We start from the raw sequence: 24,535 nt of genomic DNA, 5'->3' as shown, positions 1-24,535 counted from the left end.
GTATAACGGAACAAGCCAGAACGTGCTCACAACCAAACAGTGCAATGCGCTATTCCCGTATAGGTCTCCGCGCCTCGAAGAGGGCGACAACACCAACCACTCGTACCTCGACCTCTTCAAACGAACCCCGTAACGCCTTCTCGAGGTTCTCGGCACTATCGTCATCGTTTCCGAACCATCCCCTCGAATTGTGCAACCATAGCAGAGCACGGCTCAGCCATGTATGGTTTCCCGTCTTCCCAAGAATCGTCGCGCCGTACAACACGCCATCGGGCGCGAGTCCGGCGGACAACCCTGCGAACACGCAGCTAGCTTTGGGCGGGAACGTTCCTGGCAGGCAGTGTAACGTATAGAACGCCGATATCGAATCAAACCTCCCGCGGAGGGAGTCAGGCAGCGGTTCGTACACTCTCTGGTGCACCTTGTCGATGGTCCCTTTGTACCCCGCCGCGCGCAGTCGCGCCTCTGCTACATCCAGCGCTCTCGGGCTTAGGTCGAGGAGGGTGACGTTCTTGCATTTGGATAGTCGTTGTATGGAGTTCGCAGTGTAGTATCCGGTCCCTACGGCAACGTCCAGGTGCGCGCTCTCGCCAATATGTTTGCGGAAGAATGGCAAGAGGACTGAGCCCGTTGGGCATCGCCATACCCAGAAGTTAAAGAGACCTAGAGCGAGAAAGTCGTACATGCGTGACAGCGGAGAGTTGCTGTACGGCTTTGCTAAGACGTCCATGTCCGGTGGGCGGTGGTAAGAGAGACGGCGCAGGGACTTTGACCTGAGGATGCACAGCGTACGCGTGTCCGCACGGAACCCGGCTGGGAATCACATGACTGACGCGTCTACGCGTCGCGCCCTTGTCGCGCCCACTCTCAGACTCCAATCTCGCGCGTCTCGGCCCCATGGGCATCTCGGCGCCGGGCCTTGATCTTAGCGTCGGAGGGCTGGTCAAGAAACGTACAGGTCCTGTGCGTCCTGAAAAATATAACAATCTCAAGTCAGAACGAAGCAACCGTGGCAAAGAGTGAGCCTTGTCAACGACTGTCCTCGATTCGGAGCGAATTGCAAACGCATCGGCAGTGGTAGTACTTGAGAGGCTTCTGGAATATGTACTCACATCTTGTTCACCCATGTCGTAGATAATTGACATTCGAGGATCCCTCCAGACATCAATATTTACAATGCCGTAGCGTACATCCTGCCGTAGCTGGGTGCTGAGCATGAGCCATCTGCTAGTGGTATATACATCGTCCCATGACCACGACTAAGAATACAAATCCGAGACGGGAAATATGATGTAGCACGAGACACTACAGGATGGAGTCAGTCAACATCGACGAGGGCAGGATCCACATGTAGGGCGTGAAGAACTCACCAGTATGGCCATCACCGTCTGTACGAAGGTACGTACGGTCGCCATTCGTACTCCATCTGATCGATGCACCACATCGGCGGTGTGGTGAGCCCCAAGGTCTTCCCGATTGTTTGAATGTCCTCAGGAGAGGGAAGGTTCTTCTGGAGGAAATGGTAGTTCGTGTAAACTGATATGATTTTCGCCTCCGAGGGGCCCCCGCGGTGTTGTAGCGTTACGTCCACTTGCACGCTTTCAGGGTACCGCATACCGGTCTCCTTAGCGAGAATAGAGAGGATACGTTTCACGGCAGCCATCATGGTAGACAATTTGTCGACACGCTTCTTCGGCACCGACTTGCGAGTCCGAGGAGTTGTCGCGTCAGCCGTCGGGCGACTCCCAGCTGGCTGGTCGCTTGCCCTGCTGGAGCAGCTGGTCTCAGCGCCATCATTGTCCCCCGGGCCCGTCAATGACTCGTCCTCGTCACTGCTATCATCGGCGATGCAGATGTTCGGGTTACGTCGACTCGTGTTCAATATCAATCCGTGCTCCTCTGCGTAGGACAGAAGCATTGAAGTAGGAGCAGGCCATCCGTAGTGCATGACCGGTGGCCTCCAGAGCCCGCGAGGAATGGGGATGAATATGCGAGGGAGGAGGACGAATGGGTCAATATTGCGTGCAGCCAAGAGATCCTAGAGTATTATCAGCAATCACGCACCAGCCACAGGTGTAGAAGAACTTGCTTGTCTCGCGACATTGACCGAGCGAGGTTTGAATGGAGGAGGCAGGTCAGGCTGTGGCTCTTTTGCGGGAGCGATCGTCGAACGAGCGGCCGGGACGACCGGTAGTGGAATTGCAATCATTTTGGCAAAGGCGGGCAGGGATTGGAGGAGGACGCACGCAGTACTGGTCAGAGAGGTGGTCGGCGGTCATGCAAAGCCTGGCATCGAATTCGGTACGAGTCCATCACGTGATCGCGTCATACTACGCGCCGCGCGGATTCCGGAACGGTCTCAGGCGTCCGCAGGCATGCCTCGCTCAAAAATCTTGCCGAATTCATTCGTTCTTCGTTCTTTTCGCGCCCACTGGTATCACTATGGGTGGTGGTGTTGTGATTAGTGAGCGTTGTCGCCGTCAAGACGCCGAGGATCGCGCGTGCGCCTACGGCTGGTGGCTAAATTGGATCACTCCTCGAGGCTCCTCCTCCTCCTCCTCCTCCTCCTCCCCCTCTTCTGATCTCGCGCGTCTCGGCCCCCTGGGCCCATCTCGGCGCGAGATCGCTGGCCAAGAAACGTACAAATCCTGTGCGTCCTAAAAAACACATGTAACAATCTCAAGTCAGAACGAAGTGTGCGTAGCAAAGAGTGAGCCCAAAGTGAGCCTTGACTGTCCTCGATTCAGAGCGAATTGCAATCGCATCGGCAGTGGTAGTACTTGAGAGGCTACTATACTGCAATACATATGTACTCAGATCTTGTTCACCTATGTCGCAGATAATTGACATTCGAGGATTCCTCCGGACATCAATATGTGCAATGACGTAGCGTATATCCTGCCGTAGCTGGGTGCTGGCGCTGAGCATGAGCCATCTGCTAGTGGTATATACATCGTCCCATGACAAAAACTAAGAATACAAATCCGAGACGAGAAATACGACGTAACACGAGACGCTACAGGATGGAGTCGGTCAACATCGACGAGTGCAGGGTCCACGTGTAGGGTGTGAAGAACTCGCCAGTATGGCCATCACCGTACGCGTCTGTATACGCACGGTCGCCATTCGTACTCCATCTGATCCATGCACCACATCGGCGGTGTGGTGAGCCCCAAGGTCTTCCCGATCGTCTGAATGTCCTCAGGAGAGGGAAGGTCCGTTTGGAGGAGATGGTAGTTCGTGTAAACCGATATGATTCTCGCCTCCGAGGGGCCCCCGCTGTGTTGTAGCGTTACGTCCACTTGCACGCTTTCAGGGTACCGCATACCGGTCTCCTTAGTGAGAATAGAGAGGATACGTTTCACGGCAGCCATCATGGTAGACGATTCGTCGACACAATTCTTCGGGAGTCTAGCGATGATAGGCTTGCGAGTCCGAGAGGTTGTAGGGCCGCTGGAGCAGCTACTCTCAGCACCATCACTGTCCTCCGCATCGTTGTCCTCCGTGAATGGCTCGTCCTCGTCACTGCTATCATCGGCGGTGCAGATGTTCGGGTTACGTCGACTCATTTTCAGTACCAATCCGTGCTCCTCTGCGTAGGACAGAAGCATTGAAGTGGGAGCAGGCCACCCGTAGTGCATGACCGGTGGCCTCCAGAGCCCGCGAGGAATGGGGATGAATATGCGAGGGAGGAGGACGAATGGGTCAATATTGCGTGCAGCCAAGAGATCCTAGAGCATCGTCAACAATCACGCACCAGCCACAGCTGTAGAAGAACTTACTTGTCTCACGACATTGACCGAGCGAGGTTTGAATGGAGGAGGCAGGTCAGGTTGTGGCTCTTTTGCGGGAGCGATCGTCGACCGAGCGGCCGGGACGACCGGTAGTGGAATTGCAATCATTTTGGCAAAGGCGGGCAGGGATTGGAGGAGGACGCACGCAGTACTGGTCAGAGAGGTGGTCGGCGGTCATGCAAAGCCTGCCAGTGGCATCGAGTTCGATACGAGTCCACCACGTGATCGCGTCATACTACGTGGAACGGTCCGGCCCTGGCAGTGGCACCGTCCCGGTGTCCGGGCATGCCACTATATGCAGTAGGACGGCAGTTCGGGTTTGCTGAGTAGCTCAGAGTCCTCGCTCCGATTCATCGATTGTTTGTCTGGACCGACGTTGCTATGATGTACAATGTTTTTGCTAAAATACAACACGTTGCGGGATGGAGATAGGCCACTAATAAGATACTAAAGATATCCATATCCTCCAGAGCATGAAAGGGTCGTGACAAGGGCATCGATACTCATACACTGACAGTAGTAAACAGAAGACATGGATGCCGAGGGGTACTACGGAGCGGACGCCCCTGTCGCACAGGCAAACGCACGCTCGCCGGCTCACGACTTCTCGACGTCGGACCGTACGGACTGCACCTCTGGGACCTCGTGATCGAGCACTGCCAAAGTCCGTGAGTCTTCCGTGGTTTGAGAAATCATCATAAGGATGATACGTACCACGCTCTTGCTTGAGAATATCGGCTTGCCGCTGCTCCGCCTGGACGGAGCCGAAGATGATATCCATCTCCTCCAGGGACCGGCCTTTCGTCTCGGGGATGATCCTGTGTCACACATATCATGCCTCAGTGCCATGACATCGTTTGGAACGGCTGACAAGACTCACGCAGCGAATGTTGCCATGCCGCCGATGTTAATGGTGGCAAACATGAGGAACAGCTTGTAGCCCAAGGCAGAGACCATTGCCGGTGTCACCTTGGAGAGCACGAAGTTGAAGAGCCACTGTGACGCAGACGCTGCGGCGAGACCGAAATGACGTGTCCGGGTCGGGAAGATGTCTGCGACGTAAACCCAACTGCAAACGTAGATGAGCATCCGCATGGTCGTCATGTCTCAGGCAAGACTTACGGCAAGGGACCCCAGCCAAGGGAATAGAAGCAGACATAGATGTAGAGCATGGCGGCCATAGCCTTCGAAGAGGGAGCGGGTGTTGCTGCATCGGGATCGGGTGGGTGCGTCTTGAGGAGGGCACCAATAATGAAGAACATAACGCCCATGCCCAACGCCGAGATCAACAACGACCGCTTACGGCCGAGGGTGTCTGCCAGGAAGAACACGAAGAGTGTGGTCGCGACGAGCTTGACAATGCCGTAAATCCCAGAAGCGAGCAGCGACTCAGACGTTCCGGTGTAGCCGATCTAAAACCGACGCCGAGTGAGTGCGCCGCCGAGGACATGACTGAGACGGAGCTGCATGAACTCACCGACTCAAAGATCTGCGGCGCATAGTAGTTGACCGAGTTCTGACCACTCCATTGCTGGAGGATAAAGATGGCTATGGCGATGACGAACCGGATGAAGTTGCCCTTGCCGAAGAACGCCTCACGAAGACCGAGACCATTGCGCGCCTCACGCTCCTCTTTAATAGCAGCCTCAATCTCAGCCATCTCCTCGCGGATGATCGGGTGGTCGGGGCTGAGGCGACGGAGGTACGCCAGATTCTCCTGAGCCTGTCCGTTACGGCCCTTGGATGCCAGCCAACGCGGCGACTCCTTAACCGTAAGCAGGCCGAAGGCCATGATACCAGCGGGGACAAGCTGGAAACCGAAGGGAATACGCCAGATCGCGGGGCCCGTACTGATGTGAAGACTGATGCCAACTGCGTCACCATAAGTAGAGTGCATAAGTCGGTGGCCTTCAAAACGCAAAGGAAATGAACGCACGATTGATGAAGTAGGAGATCATAACACCGGCGGCGACCATGATCTGAAAGAACCCAGTGATTCGACCACGCACTTCCTTGGGGCAGCACTCGGAGACGAAGGCAGGCGCAACCGCTGAAATGGCACCAATACCAACACCAGCGACGACTCGGCCGCCGTAGATGTACCCGAGACCACGCGAGCCACCCGCGATTGTTTGAAGGATCTGAAAGCAAGCATGTCAGAACATTATTCTCAAAATGATAGGAAAGGCGCTACTCACGGCACCGACGGCGAATAGAATAGTGAACCCGAGGAGAGTAAATTTGCGCCCAATCGCAGCTAGAAGAATGTGTCATCATCAACTCTGAAACACAGAAACGGCGCGTCTACTCACAAGAAATGGGGGCACTTCCCAGGGCACCGAAGAAAGCACCCGCCTGCAGGACAGATACTACGTTGGAGGAAACATCGTTTGCCCTGGCCTTGTTGATCGAGCCGTCGTCGTTCACGAGACCGAAGTGAATCTGGAAGTAGGTCTGCGAAACGACACCACCTCCGACACCACTGAAGCACCCTTTAGCCGTTAAATTTGCATGGTATGAACGGTGCAACTCACGTATCATAACCGAAGAGGACAATGCCCCAGTATACAATGAAAGCGAGCCCTGATCGACGAATATGAGTCAGAAAGTAGTATACGGACAGGGTGAAGGCACGCACAATAGACCCGGATGTTTTGAAACACGCCCGTCCTCTCTGTACTCATCTTGAAGGAGAACAGGTGTCTGCAGGAGGATTCTCGGTATGCAAAGAGGGGACTGCAGGAAGACGACCCTGGGGTACGATACCTCCGTGCGGGGCTTATAACCTTTTCCCCCGGCGCACTAACGGGCGCCTCTGACCGTTATAATCGAGATCCTGGGGAAGTCAGAAGCAGAGGTGCCTGAATCAGCCCGGCCCGGAGCGGTCCGCCCCTCCGCCCCCGCATCCTCTTGCACATCTTGACGGTTGCCCCGCGTCGATCACCGCCGCACGTCCGGGGTCGATGCGGGGTACGCGGGCCACGTCCTGCCGACCAAGCCTCAAGTCAAAACGCTTGTGCGCTGCCAGCGCGGGCCCCCTTCATGATCTACTCGTCGCATATGACTCGCGTGGCGCGCACCGCAAGGCAGCACGAGACGGAGATTCGTCGTATCAACGTATTCACGCACCTCGAAGGCCCGCTAGCTTCGACTCGCCCTATTGATTTCTTCTCCAGGACTCCCGCAGAGGCAAATGAACGCTTCGAATCGCACGGACCCGTCATCGAGCGTACAGCAATGGTGTGTCATAGGCTAATGATGCAAGATCCGCGTTCTGCAATGGCATCGCTGAGATTTTTTGACAAGTCGAGGCGTCGTTGAATGGCTTCTCGGAGGCAAACTACGCAACATATGAAAAGCTTGCGCGAACAAGCACCTCGTTCGACTTGCTCTGCGGTACTGTTTTGAGGGTTGGTTCCTAAGGATAGCTCGCAAGGGACTCGCGAAGGGCCCGCGTAGGTCTTCCGCATCGATTGCACTCACCAAGCAAATAAGTTGTGCACTACGCCACCAAGCGCAGCGGATCGCGGCGGTGGCGTTTCCAACTCCTCCGTGCCGATCGAGGAGAGCGTGGGACCTGTGATCCGTCGCCTTCTGAACAGATCAGGAAATGTGCGCCTGCCGCCCGACCGCGTTCACCTGATGCTCTGAAGCCGGGGAGTGGTCAGAGGGACCAGGAACGCCTCATTTCGCCGCCGGGGCGGTCGTGCGGTCATCCTGGGCGTAACCAACTGCATAACCGTGCGATATCCATGCCTGCCGCATCACCAATGTCGCGTCGAAAATTACCCGACCTCGGTTTCTCGGCCCCGCCGTCAGTCCTCTTTCTGGGCTACGGTCCGGTCGTTCGCGGCTGGTTTGCTACGTATCAGCGTACTTACTGTTGAACCCTCTGTACTCACCGACGCGGTTTGACCCTCGCAAGTTCCAGAGAACCGAGAACCGGGCGTGAACCCCATGCGAACCCCCAGTGTGAACGCAGTCCTCAAATTTTAGCCAGAATACATCTGAGCACGCAGGAATACCTACGTACGTAAGTGTTACCGCATCTCCAGAACAGTCGAGGGAGTAACGCTGCCCCGCAGTATACCGAGCGCAACACGCACAAATGAGATGCGGAGGTAGGCCTTGGACCGGCCCGCGCGGCGCGCAGGTATCTATGTCTTCAGGACCGTCGTATCGCGGATGTCACTAAATGACGATGGTGAGCTATTCATGGGGCTACCGTGGCGCTGCCCAAGCCAGGGGGATGTATACGGCTGACCTTGACAAGGTGCAGGTGCGCCGGTAGCGACCCCTGTCTTGATCATTCACGAACTTTTACGGCAGCGGCCATGGTAGACCTGGGGATATGTCCAGGCTTTACCTCGCCTTCTGGTTAACGATGTTCTTCCTGAAGCCATAGAGTGCCACTCCCATAGAGTCGATGCGTACAGAAGCAGGGAACAATCGCAATGCGATAGAAGCGGCCCGGCGTGGCTGAGGCCTGTGAGGTGACATAGTGAGAACCGCCAATGTCATTGAAAAAGCCGCTGATACGTTCATAGCTACTGTTGGTAGCCGAAGATCTCCTTGTCATCCTATAGCAAGCTGTCACCATGATGGACTGAAGCAAGCGACGATCCTGCGACCCACAGCAACCGTACGAGTAGGCCCTTTGTACTGCGTCAGTGCTCTCGGTGAGAAATGACGGAGCCGGTGCGTGGCAATGAGAATTGAAGTCCTCATCTTCGGATTTGAGAAGCGGACTCAAGGAGCCCCGCATGTTCCGCTGTGAGGTTCCTGCGACCAGGCCCTCGCAGCGTCACACTGGTAAGGACAGAGGCATGTAAGCTTACGAGTTCATCAATGTGTGACTCATCCTAGAGAGGAATTGAGCAGCATACAATCACATTTGTCCCAGGGGGCATCCAACCTGGTCGAGCGGAAAAAGGCGGACCACCGAACATCGACTCGGAGCCGCCGCGGGGCGTTTCGCTCTCAGTTCATTTCCCTTTTACATCGAACTTTGCGGTAGACTAGATTGGAGACATCGACATCCACGAAAAGCCTTCCTGCAAGAGGCTTGCGGACAGTCGTGAGCAGGAGCAAAGAGTCGTGCGACCGGCGCGCGTACGCGGGGCCGGTTCCAAGTTTGCCACAAACGCGCTCGCACGTGATCGTCTACAACGCGCCCCCGACCATCATCATTGTCCTCGTCTCTGTTCGAAGTTAACCCTCCTCCAGAAGCTTGGACCATCTCCTCAGCGATCATTTTTCCGACACACTCTGGAATTTGAGGAACTTAGATCTATGTCGGAGTCTCTGTACGCGTCCTGTGCCCAAGTTCTGTCGGCATCCCAGTCGAACGATGACCTCAAAACACTGCTGGATCCCCATACCGGGTTTGCACCACGATTGCGACAGCTTTGCATCGAACAGTGGGTATCAGTGTTCTTAGGATTCTGGATCCAATCGGGATGCGGCTCACTCGTTGTTGTGTGAAGACTAGCAGATCTCGAAGAAGGAGGCCCCGCGGATGTCTCCTTGTCAGAGATCGAGAGCCTGAGGTTGGAGAGTGAGACATGGGCATTACTGCAAGCAATCATGCCGTGAGTGCGCTTGAACAGTACTTAGCGATTCTGCATGTCCACTTATACATATGTGTCCAAGTCTACGCAAGACAGCGCCAACCCAATACCCCGACCCCCGCTCGCTCCTCGCGTCAAATCCCTACACGCCGCCAGCGACCCTTGCGCAATCCATCATGAACGCATCCCCTCTCCTCTCTGCACTTGTGGTTGTCCGCGAGTGGTTACACGAGATGGCCGCCACAGTCCCGCCAATAGACCCCGGTGCCATCAACGGCTACTGGCGGTTTACGAAACACGTCCTGATGCAAGACTTACGCATGAGTAGTGCAACAGATGCTGTTGTTTCTGAAATGGACCCGGATGCAGTGAACAGGGGCGCACAGGCAAAGGCACTGGCGATTGACGACGCAGTATGTTGTCTGACATTTCTTTTCGTTGCACGGCCACTGAGGTCGACCATGGCACCTCCGTGTTGCACCCATGCTCTCAGAATTACGATAAATCACTCGTACAAGCTCTCTTCTCACTCGTACGCGCGGGCAAATTCGACGATGCCGTGGAAATGTGCAGACGTGCTGAGCAGCCATGGCGGGCTGCTAGTATCAGCGGTGCACTGCTCTTACGATGGAGGACTATCAGTGAGTTTTTCCCCAGACCTTACATGCTAACGGTGTTGACGTCTTTGCTACTGCGCTGAAGCAAGCGCTCCGCGTGACGACGAAGCCGAGGACGAGATGGATGTCGTCGACGAGGGGTGGCGGGGAAATCTACGCAGGAAGCTTTGGAAGACGGCTTGCACGCGGGCTGCACTGAATGTGAGGCCTTTACTATCTACTCTTTCCGCTTGAATTCTAATCCTGTCTGTAGCAAAATCTGTCACCCACAGAACGTGCCCTCTATGCTGCACTCGCACCGTCGCCACAAACGTCAGGACCACTAAAGGCGGCATGTAGAACATGGGCGGATCAACTCTGGGCTGTTGTATCAATAGCTTGCGAGGAACGGTTGGCAGTTGGCCTAGCCGGCCTTGCAAGCGAAAGCTTCTGGGAAGGTGGCGTAGCTGCGGTAGAGGGACCGGCAGTTGAAGAAGGCACTGAGGGGGCCAACTCCGGAAGTCGGATGGAGACGGAGGAAGAAGACTGGGAAAAGGAAGTGCTGGGTGCACTGGAATCGCTGAGCAACGTCGCTGTAGAGGAAGGGTACGCTCCCAGCCTGCTAGCATCGGTACTGAAGGCTGACGGGCAAGCTGTCCAGGTCAAACGCGGATGATCCATTCCATGTCTCTCAGCTACATATCATCTTGGATCGCACGGACGAGCTTCTGGAGGCATTCGCCAGCAGTCTGCAGCAAGGAGAGTATGATACCTCAGCCCCACAGTACGTCCAGCCTTTACCAATGATGTGTCGCGCTGATGTGCCATCGCTCTAGATACGCCTCGATGTCCCGGTTCTTTGCACATCTGTGCTTGTATCTCCAGATGATCGACATTGACATACCACCGCTGGCAACGCAGGTCATCCTTGAGGCATACCTGCAAGTGCTTGAGGTACGCATAGCTTCAATGCTCTCAAGCGCAGAACGTATGCATGGCTAATGCACCTTTAAAGGCGGCAGGGCAGCGTGATCTCATCGCGATGTATGCAGGCGCTCTTGGAGATAACGCCGTCGAGCGCTACGCGATGTTCTTGACGTCCTTAGAACTTTCAGCGGATGTAGCAGAACGCCGTCTAGCCCTGACCCGTGCAAGGGAACATGGTCTCGACATGCAGCGCGTTGCGGTCGCTACAGCCGAACGGACAATCGAAAAGGCATTCCAGGTATGTTTCTCAACTATATCGCATGGCGTTTTGGGAGTGCTTAATTTGTCCGAAATGCCAGGAACTACCCCCTGCCAAAGGCCCTCTGCCATCCATCATTGGGATGCAACCACCTGCCTCCGAGCAGGAGCAGCTGCTCCTCCGCTCCATCGAGTGGACAACCTTCATGGAATCCACGCATACTACGGCACTCGAACAGGCGAATGTCATCTTGCGATACTTCCTCGGTAAAACTGCCTGCGTGTTAGAGTCAACGCCCCTGAAACTGACCAGACATTCATAGGGTGTGGTCGCGTCCAAGTGGCGAAGGCCCTACTGGAGATGCTCCCCGTTGAACTATCGTCGATACGCAAGCCTGAAGAGCTTGCGACCGAACACCTACAGTACCGGCAGTTCTTCGTTGTGTGGGAGTCGTTAGCGCGGGTGGTCGAGTGTCAGGCGTTGGAGTCACCGAGCATGAATAGGGAGACGCGCGCTGCGTGGCTCGAGGACTACAAGGTGCGAAATACTGCAAATGACATTACCCATGAGTGCGTCGAACTAACGTTCTGTCATAGCTTCTTCTGCAACAGGCTCGAGAACAAGTGTTGAAACTTTTGACCAACGATTGGCTTATCATTGATGCTGAACGGACGGCAGGTGCGTTGTTGCGTCTTATCATATCGGCGATAGCCTAATACAGCTCCTTGCAGTGGACCGGCGTCGCAGAGAGCTCATCCGTATCCGGCAAATATACATTCCGGAGCTCATCATCCGCCTGCACGCCTTATTGGTAGCCTCGAGATCAAAAATGCCTGAGTCAGTACTCTCCCGTACGTTGCAGTCGACGATTGGCTGACTCCCTCATACAGAAACCTCAAGCACGCCTTGATGCTCGCAAACATTGTCGCAGACTCGCGCTACAAGCTGACTGAAGACTTCGTCAGTCAGGAGGGTCGGCGCCTTGGCGACTACTTGGGAGCAGTCCGGCAGGCAATCCTGGCAGGCTTGGAAGCAGGAGGATCGGACCCATTCAGAATTGTGACATTGTAACTTATGTGCCCAGCGCTGCTGCACTGACGACTGGTGCTTTACCTTGGCGATACGAATGGTACGCCGTAAGTACGAGCTTGAGTTATTACTAATCCTAACTCAAAACGATTCCATGCATGAGAGTGATCGAAGGAATGGAAATGAGGATGGACGCGAGCACTCAATGCTGTCGTGACGCATCATCCGGCAAATTGTAACGAATGCAGAGCAAAGTGTCACCTGTTTGACAATGGATGTACCAAACACATAACGACGATCATGTACCAGGTGATCTATGTCAATTTGTTCTAACGACAGAAATTAGATCAGGGCATCTGGAGAGCTAGAGTGGCGAGGAGCGTCGTGGGCCCGTCACGGAACGTGTCCGTGGTGAAGTTGATGGCTGGGGCAGGATCCTGGAAAGTAAGAAGTGGTGGCGCAACAGGATCGGATGCCCACTGTTCCCAGTTGACTCCAGAAAGATAGCTGACATTAGGTGCTAGGCCTGGAGCCGCGTTCGGGTCGAGGTTCGTCGCGAAGTTGACTGCGGGCACGACGGTGTGAGTATTCTGAGTGTTTCGCGCGGTACAGAAATAGACGGACTTATTGCATCCATTCCTATGTAATCACCGTCGCGGAAGAAATCTGAGAGATCCGAGGAGTGGTAAGCCCCTAAGTAGGGTGTTGACTTGCCACGCCTATACACTTTCAGACGGACCAGAGTTTGTGTCAGGCAGCAAGATGACGTGAGTGAGCGAGAGACGTACGGTATGCCCACGCATCTTGTGTGCGCGACATCGTCTCAAGAACCAATCTGCGAGGCGACTCAAACTGCCAGTCTCCGGTGAAAGCCGCGATACGCTTGAATTGAGGCCTACGCCAGCAGAGTGAGGATTATAGGAAGCTCGCGAAAGTCTCTCACTTACGTCAATTGGTTCGCATCCCCAGTGTCAAACGGAGAACCCTGTGAGAGATGTTAGGATGTTCTCACGGAAGCAACCCGGAAGCCGGCACATACGAGACTCGGGTCTTCGGGGTATGCTGCTCCTACCGCGAGCATCTCAATGGGAGAAGCATCCGGCAGGTATCTGAGATAGTCAATCTAGTATGCTCGTTGCAACTCAAGGTATCACACTTACTCGATATTGATATAGGTCAGAAATTCTTCATCAGTCCTGAGATTCATTATGAGAAGCAACGAAGGAAGAGGAAAGAGGCTAGAATACAAACGTGACGTTGATGTTTCCCAACGAAAACAATGTACCCTCGTCATCGCAGTCGCCCGAGATGATGGGGACCTGCCAATCCCGCATTGTCAATACTCAAGAACACCCTGGAGTTCGGGAGGCATTCTATCGTAAGGCTCACCTTCGCATATTGCCCCATCAACACGGACCGCTGAGGATTCTGAATGAAAAGATCTCCATCGAGACGAGGCTGCCAAGCGAGGTTGTGTTCGGTGTAGTCGCGGCTGTTTGGAGTCATATTGACGGCAGCCAGGATCTGCTCTGCAGGCGCCTCACGCAGACACGCGAGGGTGTCCGACTGGCCCGTGCATCCCGTATAGTCGACCAGGAGGTCATAATACGGCTGGCCCGCGGAGACATTACGTAGGGCATAGGGTGAACCACTTTCCTAGCGTCAGGAAAGGTGCAGATGTGTTAGTGATATTCTGGTGCAATCATAGGAGATGATACTGATCGGTGAAGGCTTGAAGTAACGTACCATCACTGCTGCACGGAAGAGTCCCTGTGGATCGCCGTTGTCGAGGACAAGTTGAAAGCCAACCGAAAAAGCACCGGCACTTTCGCCCCATCTATAAACGCGTCGTGAGTCGAGACTGCTATACGCCGAGACTGCACCCACGGCTCACATTGTGACCTTGCTGGGGTCGCCACCAAACGCGGAGATGTACTGGTTCACCCATTGCATCCCAAAGCGTTCTACGGGTGAAGCTATCAATCATGTACATATCATGATTGGATCCAGGCATCTACTTACGATCGCGTAGCCCGATGTTCGTCAGTCCGGCCTGGGCGACTTCCTCGCTGGCCAGGAATCCAAACGCTGTGAATCGATTGTCAGAGGAACTGGGCTGCATCGTCAGGCTCATTCAACATAACAAAGCGCGTACCATTGAGCCGATAGTTGACGGAGACGAAGATAATAGGTTCATTGAGGACAAGCGAGCGCTCGACAATTTCGTTGCCGGGGTTGCCCGAAGAGTCACCTTGTTCGAAACCACCGCCATATATCCACTGACGCAAAGAACCTTGAGACACCGATACTGATACTTATACACATAGAGGACGTTGAGCAAGAAAACTCACGAATAACACGGGAATATCGTCGCCTGGTACTGCACTTGCTGGCTTGAGGACATTGACGAATAGACCTGCCAATGACATGCCAACGGTCTCAGTCTCGTCGAAGCATAGTTGGGCTGAGGTACATACAGTTTTCGGATTGGTTGGTCAGTGTCGACCCGCTGGAAAGGTTGAACGGGAGCGTTGAGTCGATCGCTGGGGCGGTGTTCGCTTGCTGAAAACAGGCTGCTCCATAAGCTGTCGCATTGTATAGGCCCTCGAATGCTTGTGGTGGCTGAGGCGGCGCGAATCGTAGATCACCTACACTTCATTGACAGATCACTTCAGTCTGCATTCCAAGATCCTCTGTGACGCAACATACGGTGCCTGTGCATATGGCATGCCTAGGAATGACGCGACATTGCCCGTAGTAACCCCTTGGAACGAGCCATACTGAAGGGCCACGATAGGTGCACTCGACGCTACAGCAGCTCCGGCGGCGTGTCGAATGAAAGCGGTGAATATGAGAGCGAAATTGACTTGAGAAGACCGCATGGCTTCTGGCAGACGGTAAAGCGAGCGTTTGAGCTAGCATGTCGCGAGATCCAGGCTGAGTCTTTATACAGGAGGCAGGAGGCAGATGAGGCAGACGAGCAGCCCGTCACTGCCTACGGCTGTCCGCAATCCCACAACGCTGAGAATTCCCGAATGAAACGCGTATATACGCGGATATAGATGAATTGATCCAGCCACGGAAGTTGCTCCCGAGTCAAGGAAGTCGGTGTGCCGAGTGGCCTGGGGCTGGGACGCACCGGGACCAGTATAATGATGCAAGCGTGATGTGGCGAAGGACGTACCATGCAGCTCGGTTTGGTCAGGGCTTGCTCGGATGATCCAAATCTCGGGAGAATCCTTCTTTAAGTACTCGATGCACTGTTCGCCAAACGCTCAATTTTGAGGCGCTACGCTATGATATCAGCGCCCAATTGGGCAGCGGTGCCGGACAGCGTTGTTGAGCACTGGTAGCCTGTCATTGACTTGATTAGAACTGGTAGACTGCGTATTCGCAGTCCATCCCGCAGGTCCAGAGGGCGCAAAACAGACTCGAGTATGATATAATTACCTCGACATGGCCGCGCGAAGCCACTCCGTGGGCCGGTGGCTGTGAGGCCGACTTCTAGATGTCCCTGCACTCGCGTTCTTCGTGTCAATGCGGGACTCCGGCGAGCTTGTCAGGAGTTCATGACGGATCATGGGGCACAATGTGGGCTTTTAATCGGGATTTTCGATACAAGGACCCTGAGGCCAGAGGCTCGACGGCCGTCCCGTGGATCCGCAATGAACTCGTAAGCGCTGGCAGCCGATATGAACACCTTCGAACTTGTGCTGGAGACAGTGAGGACAAAAACCTTTGCCGCTGTCCCGACCATTTCTTTGAGAGCGTCGGACGCGGAACTGTTCACTGCTTGACAACTGCCCTGGTTGCGTTGTTAGCGATAATCGGCAGTAGGACTCCAAGGCTATGGCATACATCGTCACGAAGCTTGATGTCGAGCGTGTTGAGAGAGCCAATCGCATCGCGAACATCGTATTACGGTCTGGCTGTGAGAGGTGACCGATATAGTACCGCTGGCGTCGACCCGGGGATCATTCCAGGAGAACCTCGAGTGGATCTGTGCATTCCCTCGCACGCACGTCCCAAAACAGCTCCCGGCAATGCGGCACCATGGTAAGTAGTCCAACAACCTGCCTATCAATACTCGGATACCTGTGGAATTGAAAGGAAAAGGGACAAATGCTCGCGTAACGCGCACCCGTATTTAAATTAGAACATCACTCAGCAAGTGTGGTATGGGAGGCAAGAGGCTGTGCACTCGAGTGCATTGTGTGCATACCGACATGAAGGGATTGCTTTGCTTGTCGGCAACCATCTCGTCTGTAGAGCTGTAAACAAGCTATAACTTCTTATCTTGTATGATCCAGCGGATTAAATGGAAATGAATGTCGATGTGTTTCGTACGCGCATGGTATTGGTGGTCCTGCGTGAGGGAGATAGCACCGAGATTGTCGGACTTGGGAGGGTTAGGTTCGGTGAAGGGAAGACCTAGCCGAGGAGCGAGCGCGCCCACAGGGCTTCCTTCGATGCATGAGTGATGCCTGACTGGTAGGGCTTGCTTGCAGCTTACTCTGCTCAAAGGTTGCTTGTACGAGTATGAGAAAACGGTGACGTAGGTTGCAGTAGTTGATCCGTACACGTAGGGGCGATAGACAGCCGCCCAGGCCGGTAATGCGGAGAGGGTCCTAGCAAGGTCAGCAACTGAAGCAAAGTATGAGGCTGACCATCACGAACCTATTCATAAAACAGATGGTCACCAGATGTCGAATGTCAAACATAAATGGAAAGGCGGACATGCCCGATGCGCATGTGTGAAATGCCAAACAGACGTCAACGAATTCACCGTATAATAGTAGTAATCTGGCTTTCGCGATATAAAGGTTGAATGGCATGGCAACCGCAACCACACACAGTGCTCAAGACTACACGTCGTCGATCGACACATGTTCCTGTCATCCTAATAGAGCAGTAGTACGTTCATCAACGATACTTACTCACCTCCTCATATGAGCTCCATGCGAGTCCGGCCGCTACATTCTGCGAGGCTTCCTGTATTGTGCAGATGGATGTCGCCATCGCTCTGCCCAGTCTTCCGTGCCCGCGTGACCACTCAATCTGCTGCGGTGCTTGTGCGGTGTCAATACGATGTTCTCAGCCATTCGCACGAGCTCCGCACTCTATGCCAGATCTTGACCGGAGAGGCCTTGAAGACAGCAGAGCGACAACCGTAAATAGGAAGTTTCTTCGCGCCATGCGTCCGATTGGCTCCGTGGAAGGAGGTCCAAACGCTCGCTCGGGGCTAGCGCAGTGGCGTTGTCCGCTGCTGACAGTCGGATGTCTACCTATATCTACCACATGAGTGATGAGGGACTCTATTCTCAACAGTTGTCCGCAATAACCACGACGCGCAAAATAGCTCCTGCCTGTCGCACATACCCAACACTGTATGGTAATCTTGTTGCCTAGCCTTGGGAGGATACTGACAGGTAATCTGAGTAATGTCGGCTCAGACCGCGGTCGATTAATGTCGTGTTAAAAATCCCGCCACCCGTTCTGGACGGCCGCGAGGCCACAAACTCCCACACCGGTCTTCCTGGGGGCAGTATGGTGGACAAGAGTGTGGCCAGAATGAACTGTTGACTAACGGCCGTGGAGCGGACGTCCAATGAACCCAGTGCGTCGGACCGTTGACTCTGGAAATGGATCACGAATGGTCCGCGTGAGCTTGGTATGGGCAGAGAGCTGACCACCTTTGTGATCGGGATCCTCGTATATAGGGAATCCAATAGCTGCGATGAGAGGATAAGTGCTTATGATTCGGGGATCCGGAAGTCACAATAACACGAGCCTATGGATGGATGCGCGGCGTAGACGAAGGCTCGTGCCGGGCGTGCACTGCCTCGGACAATAGGCAGGACCTCGCCTATCGGACCGCTAAGCACTGAGGCGGATGAAAATGTACTGTGAGGATGCGAGGCCAACACTAGGATGTCTTTGTTCGAGACTGTTCGAGATATGGCGACAGGGTCAATTGTCAGTTGTCGCCCTGTACGTACCCACTGTACAGTTACAGTTGAACCAGGCTTTTTATGCACAGCCGTTGTCCGCAACGCACGTACTTTCCAGCCTCATCTGTCTGAGATTTCATCGTTCAGTTTCCGTGTATAAGGATGGAGAGTCTTTGCAATGCACCTTCCACAGTCCAGGACTACAAGTTGAACAATACCGTTGACTCGAGTGGCGCGGCCACGATGTCGCGTCAATCTTGGTACTCACATACCTTGGGATGGAGTCGCAAGCCGCAAACCCTTTGCACGCTCATGTACATAGGGGAAGTAAGTGAATTTGAGTTGATTGATCAACTTGTTGGCCACGGCAGAGTTTTAGACTGAGTCCCGGTAACTTGGCGGCGGTGAGACCAGCGATCCGGCGTAGCAGTGCCTTGATACTGTATTTGGCAACTGCCCGTTTTGGAGTTATCCTCGGCAAGGGTCAAGTGACCTGGGTTAAATAACGAGTCACAAACTGAGAGAGAATACGACCTCTGTTTTGTCTGCTCGCTGAACACGGTCGCGAGCTCCCTGCCGCCTTTAACAGCCCTCACGGCAGCGGTATCGTTCACAGAAAGCCGACGAGAGAGGTTGTCCTTGCGACCGAGGCGTGCCGGTAAGCGAGCGGCGAGCGCTGGTGCGAAACTAGCGTTTACATATTTGCAGGTGCTTGCAAACGCGTGCCGAAATTGAGTGTCCCTTTCCCCTCCGCCAGCCTGCCGCCAACTTCTCGTTGTCACTGTCGACGACGATGGCGATGATGGCACCCATCGCCGACCATCGTACGCCCGCTGGGCACCCTTTCTTTCAGTATCTCGTCGCTGCCCTCTCCGTTTACGAGCTTGGTCCTTCGTCAGTCCCCGTGCCCAAGTATGACGGCCCCTCCGACTGGCAGACCGATAGCATCCTCCGCTCTCTCACCGCGGTCGCGCGCCGCATGTACACCGCCGAAGAGGCCCTCGCAGCCATCAAGGCGTCCGAACATTGCGGCCCAGAGTCCAAGAAACGCCGGAGCGTCGGCGACAGCCCGCCCATCAGCAGCGCCAGCTCGTCGAGCTCCCGGAGCGACGGCGCCGAGGCCAACAGCTCCATTAGCCAGACCGCGGCATCCACCTCGCCATTCTTCGTCGGCACCCCCAGTAGCTCCGTGGAGAGCATCCCGAGCACAATGGAGGAAGGTCAGCACACAGACAACGTTGATAAGGACGTCGAGATGTTCGACGCCGGCGCCGACGCAGAGGGGGAGGCTGAAGTCGAGAGCGAAGAGTCCACGCCCCAGGCGCAGCAATCGCGCGGGCGCAACGGCCTCCGCCGCACACCGTCGCCGATGAGCATCTCGCTCAAGGACGTCGTGAACCCGCTCGACCACCCGAGGACGTTCAAGATGAAGCAGATCGGCCCGCAGTCCGCACCGCCGACGTCGACCGCGGAGAGCGCATACTGCCCGCACTGTGGCAAGAACCTCTACAACAACTTCGACGTCAACGCACCGCCGCTCAGCTCGCCGCTGGTCGTCCCGATCGGCCCGCTCGCTGCGGCCGCATTCGAGAGCGGCATGAGCGCTGTCGAGGAGCTCAAATTGCTCAAGGCTCAGGTTCAGGACGTCGCGCGGGTCTGCAATGCTGTCGCCCGCGGCGACCTGTCTCAGAAGATTACGGTTCCCGTGCAGGGTGTGGTCATGGTTCAGCTCAAGGAAGTCATCAATGCAATGGTGAGTCTCATTCAGGGTCTTCTCGTAATGGTGTCTGCAATGGTGTGTCCCTGTGGGATGCGGGGATGCGGGAGGGACAGGCGCCTCGCAGGCGGACGTGTGTTGGTCAGACGAAGTGCAGCGTGCATGATGTCATGAGACCGGAGTGATCTGCGTTTTTGGGGGCGCCCCAGTTGCGACACGCTTTTCCCTTGCTCGCAAGAGCAAGACTCCCCCAGCTCAAAAGTATTGCCACCCCTTTCCACACTTGTTTAGCACTGCTGTCATAATACCATCTTACAACGTACAGACGCTGACCAGCCCGCTCCCAGGTCGACCAATTGAGTGCTTTCGCGTCCGAGGTCACTCGTGTCAGTCAGGAGGTCGGAACGGAAGGCAAGCTCGGTGGTCAAGCGCTGGTGCTCGACGTCGAAGGTACATGGCGCGAACTCACTGGTGTCGTCAACAAGCTCGCCGCGAACTTGACGAGCCAGGTCCGGTCTATCGCAAAGGTCACAAAGGCGGTCGCCATGGGCGACTTGTCGAAACAGATCGACGTCGACGCCCGCGGTGAGATCCTCGAGCTGAAGAACACGGTTAACGGCATGGTACTCCGACTCAGGACATTAGCAAAGGAAGTCACACGTGTTACGCTGGAAGTCGGTTCGCAAGGTAAACTGGGTGGTCAGGCGGATGTGCCGGATGTAGAGGGTGTTTGGCTGGACTTGACACGGAATGTGCGGCCCTTCCTCAGAGTTCCTCCGCTGCAGTCGCTGACAGCCGCTCGCAGGTCAATCGGATGTGTTCAAGTTTGACAGACCAGGTGCGGTCAATCGCAAAGGTGACGACGGCGGTCGCAAAGGGAGATTTGACGCAGAAGATTGAGATCGAGGTCGAGGGTGAAATGTTGACGCTGAAGCAGACGGTGAACTCCATGGTGGACCAGCTGAGCGCGTTCGCATCCGAAGTTACGCGTGTCGCACTGGAGGTCGGTACGCAGGGTATTTTGGGTGGTCAGGCGAGGGTCGAGGGTGTGCAGGGTACTTGGGCCGACTTGACTCGCAATGTCAACGTGAGTGCCTGCTTACGTTTTCTGCCATCGAATCAAAATTGATGAATGTTTGCAGAAAATGGCCACCAATCTGACGGATCAGGTGCGGTCGATCTCAGAAGTCACGAAGGCTGTCGCAAACGGCGACCTCGGTCGAACCGTCAACGTCGACGTTCAGGGAGAAATGTTAGACCTGAAGACAACTGTCAACCAGATGGTTGCCCGACTCTCCGTGTTGGCAAGCGAGGTCACGCGTGTGTCCTTGGAGGTCGGTACCGAGGGTATGATGGGTGGTCAGGCCTACGTACCAGACGTCCAGGGCATGTGGAAGGTGCGTCAGCGCGTGCTAGACTCTAGGTGCTGTCGACTTATGCGCTTGCAGGTCTTGTCGGACAATGTCAACTTGATGGCCATGAATCTGACGAACCAAGTGCGGTCGATCGCCGAGGTGACGAAGGCCGTCGCTGGTGGTGATTTGACAAAGCGGATCACAGTCGACGTACGCGGAGAGATGCTTGACTTGAAGAAGACCGTCAACGGCATGACAGAGAGTCTCAGTGTCTTCGCCGATGAGGTCACTCGTGTCGCGAAGGAAGTCGGTACCGAGGGTAAGCTGGGCGGTCAAGCACGTGTGCCTGGCGTGGGCGGTGTCTGGAAGGTTTGTATTGGCGTTGTGAAGAGTTGGAACGGAGGCTGATGGTGACTGCTGCAACATCCAGGATCTGACGGACAATGTCAACGTCATGGCTGCCAACTTGACCTTACAAGTGCGAACAATCGCGGTGGCGACGGTACGTGAAGAGCGATCTCATAGATTGTTGCAGTCCACTCATCGTCCCACAGAGATCCGTCGCTCGCGGTGACTTGACCCGCAAGGTCACTGGTGTCTCGGTATCCGGAGAAATGCTCGACTTAGTGAACACTATCAACTCTATGATTGACCAGTTGGCCATCTTCGCTGCCGAGGTCAAGAAGGTCGCTCGAGAGGTCGGAACCGAGGGCAAGCTTGGTGGTCAGGCTGAGGTCGGCAATGCAGAGGGTGTCTGGCAGGACATCACGTATGTTCTCGTATTCCCTAGCTGCTGCCTGATGCTAAGCTACGACGTGTGTAGCATGTCCGTCAACACCATGGCGAGCAACTTGACGACACAAGTGCGAGGCTTTGCGCAGATCTCAGCCGCTGCCATGGACGGTGACTTCAGTCGGTTCATCACTGTCGAAGCCAGCGGAGAAATGGACTCCTTGAAGACGCAGATCAATCAGATGGTCTTTAACTTGCGTGACAGTATACAGAAGAACACTGCCGCAAGGGAGGCCGCTGAGCTGGCGAACAGGAGTAAGTCGGAGTTCTTGGCCAACATGTCGCATGAGATCAGGTCGGTACCTTCGTACAGGGTATGCTGGTATTGTTGCTGACCAGTGTTGGCAGGACGCCGATGAACGGTATCATTGGTATGACGGAGTTGACACTCGACAGTGACCTCGATAGGTCGCAGCGCGAGAGCTTGCTCTTAGTCCACAGCTTGGCTCGCTCGTTACTTCTCATCATCGACGACATTTTGGATATTTCTAAGAGTACGTTATCCTCGTATTCAAGATCGAGAGTGCCATTCTGACGAGTGATGGATCGTTACAGTTGAAGCGGGTCGCATGACCATGGAGCAAGTGTCGTATTCACTGCGCCAGACTGTCTTCGGCATCCTCAAGACCTTGGTTGTTCGAGCGTCCCAGAACCAGCTCGACCTCACATACGACATCGACCCCGAGATTCCTGATCAGCTCATCGGAGACTCCTTGCGCTTACGCCAGGTCATCACCAACCTCGTCGGCAATGCTATCAAGTTCACGCCATCGAGGGCCGCGTTCAAGGGCCATGTCGCCCTCAGCTGCAGGTTGCTCGCGCTCGACGACCACTATGTCACCCTGGAGTTTTGCGTCTCCGATACAGGTATTGGTATCGCGAGGGACAAGCTGACGATGATCTTCGATACCTTCTGCCAGGCCGACGGTTCGACAACAAGGGTATGTCTGATCTAATGTGGTGTTGTATGTGCCGGGACTTACGCACGTCTATAGGAATACGGAGGCACCGGTCTTGGCTTATCCATCTCGAAGCGCCTTGTCACCCTCATGCAGGGTAACATGTGGGTCGAGTCGGAGGTCAACTCTGGCTCGAAGTTCTTCTTCACGATCACATCGCAAATCAGCCCCATGTCGATGGACGGTACCATTGCCAAGATGCAGCCGTACCTCGGGCGTCGCATCCTCTTCGTCGATACCCTGTACGATCAGACTGGTGTAGCCCACCGGATCATGGAGCTGAACCTCGTTGCGCTTGTCGTCCACGATGTTGCCGACGTCAAGGACAAGGATCACACCCCGACAATCGATACAATTATTGTGGATGGTCTTGAAGTGGTATGTGCAGTGCTACTCAGCAGTTCTACCAGTGTCTCATCTTCTCGCCCAGACGGAGCGCTTACGGGAGCACGAGCACCTCCGGTATATCCCGATCGTGCTGCTGACACCGCAGTCAACGCCGCGTCTGAACTGTATGTCTTGTATTGTGCGCCATTAGTGTTCATGGAGCTGACTTGTAGCAGTGAAATGGTGTCTCGACAACAGCATCTCCTCGCAAGTCACAACGCCGGTGACGGCCCAAGACCTCGCATCCGCTCTCATCGCAGCGTTAGAGTCAAACACAGTTACCCCTGTCGTGGCTGCGAACGACTTGCCATTCGATATACTCATTGCCGAGGACAACCTTGTCAACCAGAAACTGGCAGTCAAGATCCTCGAGAAGTACGGCCACCGTGTTGAGATCGCGGAGAATGGTCAGCTGGCTGTGGATGCTTTCAAGACGCGAAGCCAGAGGAATGCGCCGTTCGACATCATCCTGGTATGTTTACATCGCGTTGTCTGCAGGGAGTGCAGGACTGAAGGGTTTGTCTTTCAGATGGATGTCTCGATGCCGTTTATGGGTGGTATGGAAGCGACTGAGCTGATCCGAGCATACGAGTTGGCACACGCGCTGGATCCTGTGCCCATCATTGCGTTGACTGCTCATGCCAGTGCGTGTTCTTGTCTGCCTGGGCTGGGCTAATCATTGACCGCGTACGTCCTCTAGTGATTGGTGACAGGGAACGCTGCCTGCTAGCCGGGATGGATGATCACATCACCAGTACGTCGCTGCTTAGGCATACTGAGGACAATGACTAAACCGGCTTTACTCTGCAGAGCCATTGCGGCGAACGGACCTCATGAATACCATCAACCAGCGTGTCGGAGAGCGGAGGGCGCGGGAGATGCAGCTGCGGCATCAACATCGCAAAGCGGCAGCTGCCTTTCGAGACTTTCGGTAATCCGTTCGCGTTGTCTTGGCCTGGTAGTCCGTCTTGTATCGCTTGACTGTTCTGCTCGCATTATTGTCTCCGTCTTCGCAGTCCTCACGCACTGTACCAGTATCATCGTATGTTAGCAGATGCTATATGTCTCTCACTAGCCGTGTAATTCATGTATCTACCGTTATTGCTGTTTCCGTTTCCCTCCTTCACTCCGCTTGCGTCCTGTCTGGCCATAGTTATATATACGAATGACAAGGCTCATGCACTCATGGTCTGACTCAG

At 54.9% G+C, this 24,535-nt stretch overlaps 6 protein-coding genes across 6 annotated transcripts; 2 read left to right on the top strand and 4 right to left on the bottom strand.

Moving 5' to 3' along the window:
* Positions 1–49: 49 nt before the first annotated feature.
* Positions 50–3,902, bottom strand: C8Q71DRAFT_854742 (uncharacterized protein; the record flags this gene model as incomplete). Its single annotated transcript, XM_047927092.1, has 4 exons — positions 50–773; positions 1,407–2,038; positions 3,114–3,731; positions 3,783–3,902. The coding sequence occupies 4 exons, from the start codon at positions 3,900–3,902 to the stop codon at positions 50–52; spliced, it is 2,094 nt and encodes a 697-aa protein (XP_047782354.1).
* Positions 3,903–4,117: 215 nt separating this feature from the next.
* Positions 4,118–6,559, bottom strand: C8Q71DRAFT_741984 (general substrate transporter). Its single transcript, XM_047922841.1, has 10 exons — positions 6,433–6,559; positions 6,329–6,377; positions 6,107–6,276; positions 5,993–6,051; positions 5,731–5,935; positions 5,272–5,666; positions 4,917–5,206; positions 4,675–4,863; positions 4,509–4,612; positions 4,118–4,450 (listed from the first exon to the last, which is right to left on the bottom strand). The coding sequence occupies exons 1-10, from the start codon at positions 6,476–6,478 to the stop codon at positions 4,392–4,394; spliced, it is 1,566 nt and encodes a 521-aa protein (XP_047782353.1). The 5' UTR covers positions 6,479–6,559; the 3' UTR covers positions 4,118–4,391.
* A 2,406-nt stretch (positions 6,560–8,965) lies between these two features.
* C8Q71DRAFT_820768 (nuclear pore protein 84/107) lies at positions 8,966–12,217 on the top strand (the record flags this gene model as incomplete). Its single annotated transcript, XM_047926188.1, has 14 exons — positions 8,966–9,214; positions 9,281–9,385; positions 9,447–9,777; positions 9,858–10,005; positions 10,067–10,182; positions 10,235–10,566; positions 10,622–10,744; positions 10,797–10,914; positions 10,976–11,185; positions 11,247–11,412; positions 11,469–11,683; positions 11,743–11,824; positions 11,878–11,983; positions 12,037–12,217. The coding sequence occupies exons 1-14, from the start codon at positions 9,087–9,089 to the stop codon at positions 12,215–12,217; spliced, it is 2,361 nt and encodes a 786-aa protein (XP_047782352.1). The 5' UTR covers positions 8,966–9,086.
* Positions 12,218–12,522: 305 nt separating this feature from the next.
* Positions 12,523–15,057, bottom strand: C8Q71DRAFT_794905 (sterol esterase; the record flags this gene model as incomplete). Its single annotated transcript, XM_047925571.1, has 15 exons — positions 12,523–12,740; positions 12,800–12,901; positions 12,964–13,070; positions 13,123–13,160; positions 13,215–13,284; positions 13,336–13,371; positions 13,427–13,494; positions 13,565–13,831; positions 13,922–14,012; positions 14,070–14,139; positions 14,198–14,263; positions 14,331–14,454; positions 14,527–14,591; positions 14,653–14,828; positions 14,885–15,057. The coding sequence occupies 15 exons, from the start codon at positions 15,055–15,057 to the stop codon at positions 12,523–12,525; spliced, it is 1,671 nt and encodes a 556-aa protein (XP_047782351.1).
* A 1,363-nt stretch (positions 15,058–16,420) lies between these two features.
* Positions 16,421–17,149, bottom strand: C8Q71DRAFT_428389 (uncharacterized protein). The gene is made up of 4 exons (XM_047918496.1): positions 17,117–17,149; positions 16,853–17,067; positions 16,689–16,803; positions 16,421–16,639 (listed from the first exon to the last, which is right to left on the bottom strand). Exons 2-4 carry the CDS (start codon positions 17,008–17,010, stop codon positions 16,607–16,609), a joined length of 306 nt encoding a protein of 101 aa, XP_047782350.1. The 5' UTR covers positions 17,011–17,067; positions 17,117–17,149; the 3' UTR covers positions 16,421–16,606.
* A 1,538-nt stretch (positions 17,150–18,687) lies between these two features.
* C8Q71DRAFT_741959 (histidine kinase) lies at positions 18,688–24,522 on the top strand. The gene is made up of 17 exons (XM_047922840.1): positions 18,688–18,784; positions 18,835–19,879; positions 20,191–20,595; positions 20,649–20,930; positions 20,986–21,240; positions 21,292–21,567; positions 21,629–21,700; positions 21,753–21,967; positions 22,022–22,285; positions 22,339–22,484; positions 22,546–22,931; positions 22,986–23,327; positions 23,380–23,461; positions 23,513–23,808; positions 23,866–23,980; positions 24,037–24,090; positions 24,147–24,522. The coding sequence occupies exons 2-17, from the start codon at positions 18,920–18,922 to the stop codon at positions 24,269–24,271; spliced, it is 4,275 nt and encodes a 1,424-aa protein (XP_047782349.1). The 5' UTR covers positions 18,688–18,784; positions 18,835–18,919; the 3' UTR covers positions 24,272–24,522.
* The last annotated feature ends 13 nt before the right edge of the window (positions 24,523–24,535 follow it).

The sequence above is a fragment of the Rhodofomes roseus genome (genome assembly GCF_022264815.1).
Source record: "Rhodofomes roseus strain CIRM-BRFM 1785 chromosome Unknown C8Q71scaffold_4, whole genome shotgun sequence".
Taxonomy (NCBI): Eukaryota; Fungi; Basidiomycota; class Agaricomycetes; order Polyporales; family Fomitopsidaceae; genus Rhodofomes; species Rhodofomes roseus.
The sequence above is the reverse complement of the archived record's forward strand: the minus strand, read 5'-3'. Positions and strand labels throughout refer to the sequence as shown.

Bases quoted from the DNA above. Each gene is read 5' to 3' on its own strand.
- C8Q71DRAFT_741984 (XM_047922841.1), bottom strand. From the start codon at position 6,478: ATGAGTACAGAGAGGACGGGCGTGTTTCAAAACATCCGGGTCTATT. The intron at 5,207-5,271 runs GTGAGTTCATGC...CGTCGGTTTTAG, and splicing joins CGCCGCAGATCTTTGAGTCG to ATCGGCTACACCGGAACGTC. The intron at 4,451-4,508 runs GTACGTATCATC...GGACTTTGGCAG, and splicing joins TATTCTCAAGCAAGAGCGTG to TGCTCGATCACGAGGTCCCA.
- C8Q71DRAFT_428389 (XM_047918496.1), bottom strand. From the start codon at position 17,010: ATGCCATTCAACCTTTATATCGCGAAAGCCAGATTACTACTATTATAC. The intron at 16,804-16,852 runs GTTCGTGATGGT...TGACCTTGCTAG, and splicing joins ACCATCTGTTTTATGAATAG to GACCCTCTCCGCATTACCGG. The intron at 16,640-16,688 runs GTAAGCTGCAAG...CATGCATCGAAG, and splicing joins ACAAGCAACCTTTGAGCAGA to GAAGCCCTGTGGGCGCGCTC.
- C8Q71DRAFT_741959 (XM_047922840.1), top strand. From the start codon at position 18,920: ATGGCGATGATGGCACCCATCGCCGACCATCGTACGCCCGCTGGGCAC. The intron at 21,701-21,752 runs GTACGTGAAGAG...ATCGTCCCACAG, and splicing joins GAACAATCGCGGTGGCGACG to AGATCCGTCGCTCGCGGTGA. The intron at 22,932-22,985 runs GTATGTCTGATC...GCACGTCTATAG, and splicing joins CCGACGGTTCGACAACAAGG to GAATACGGAGGCACCGGTCT.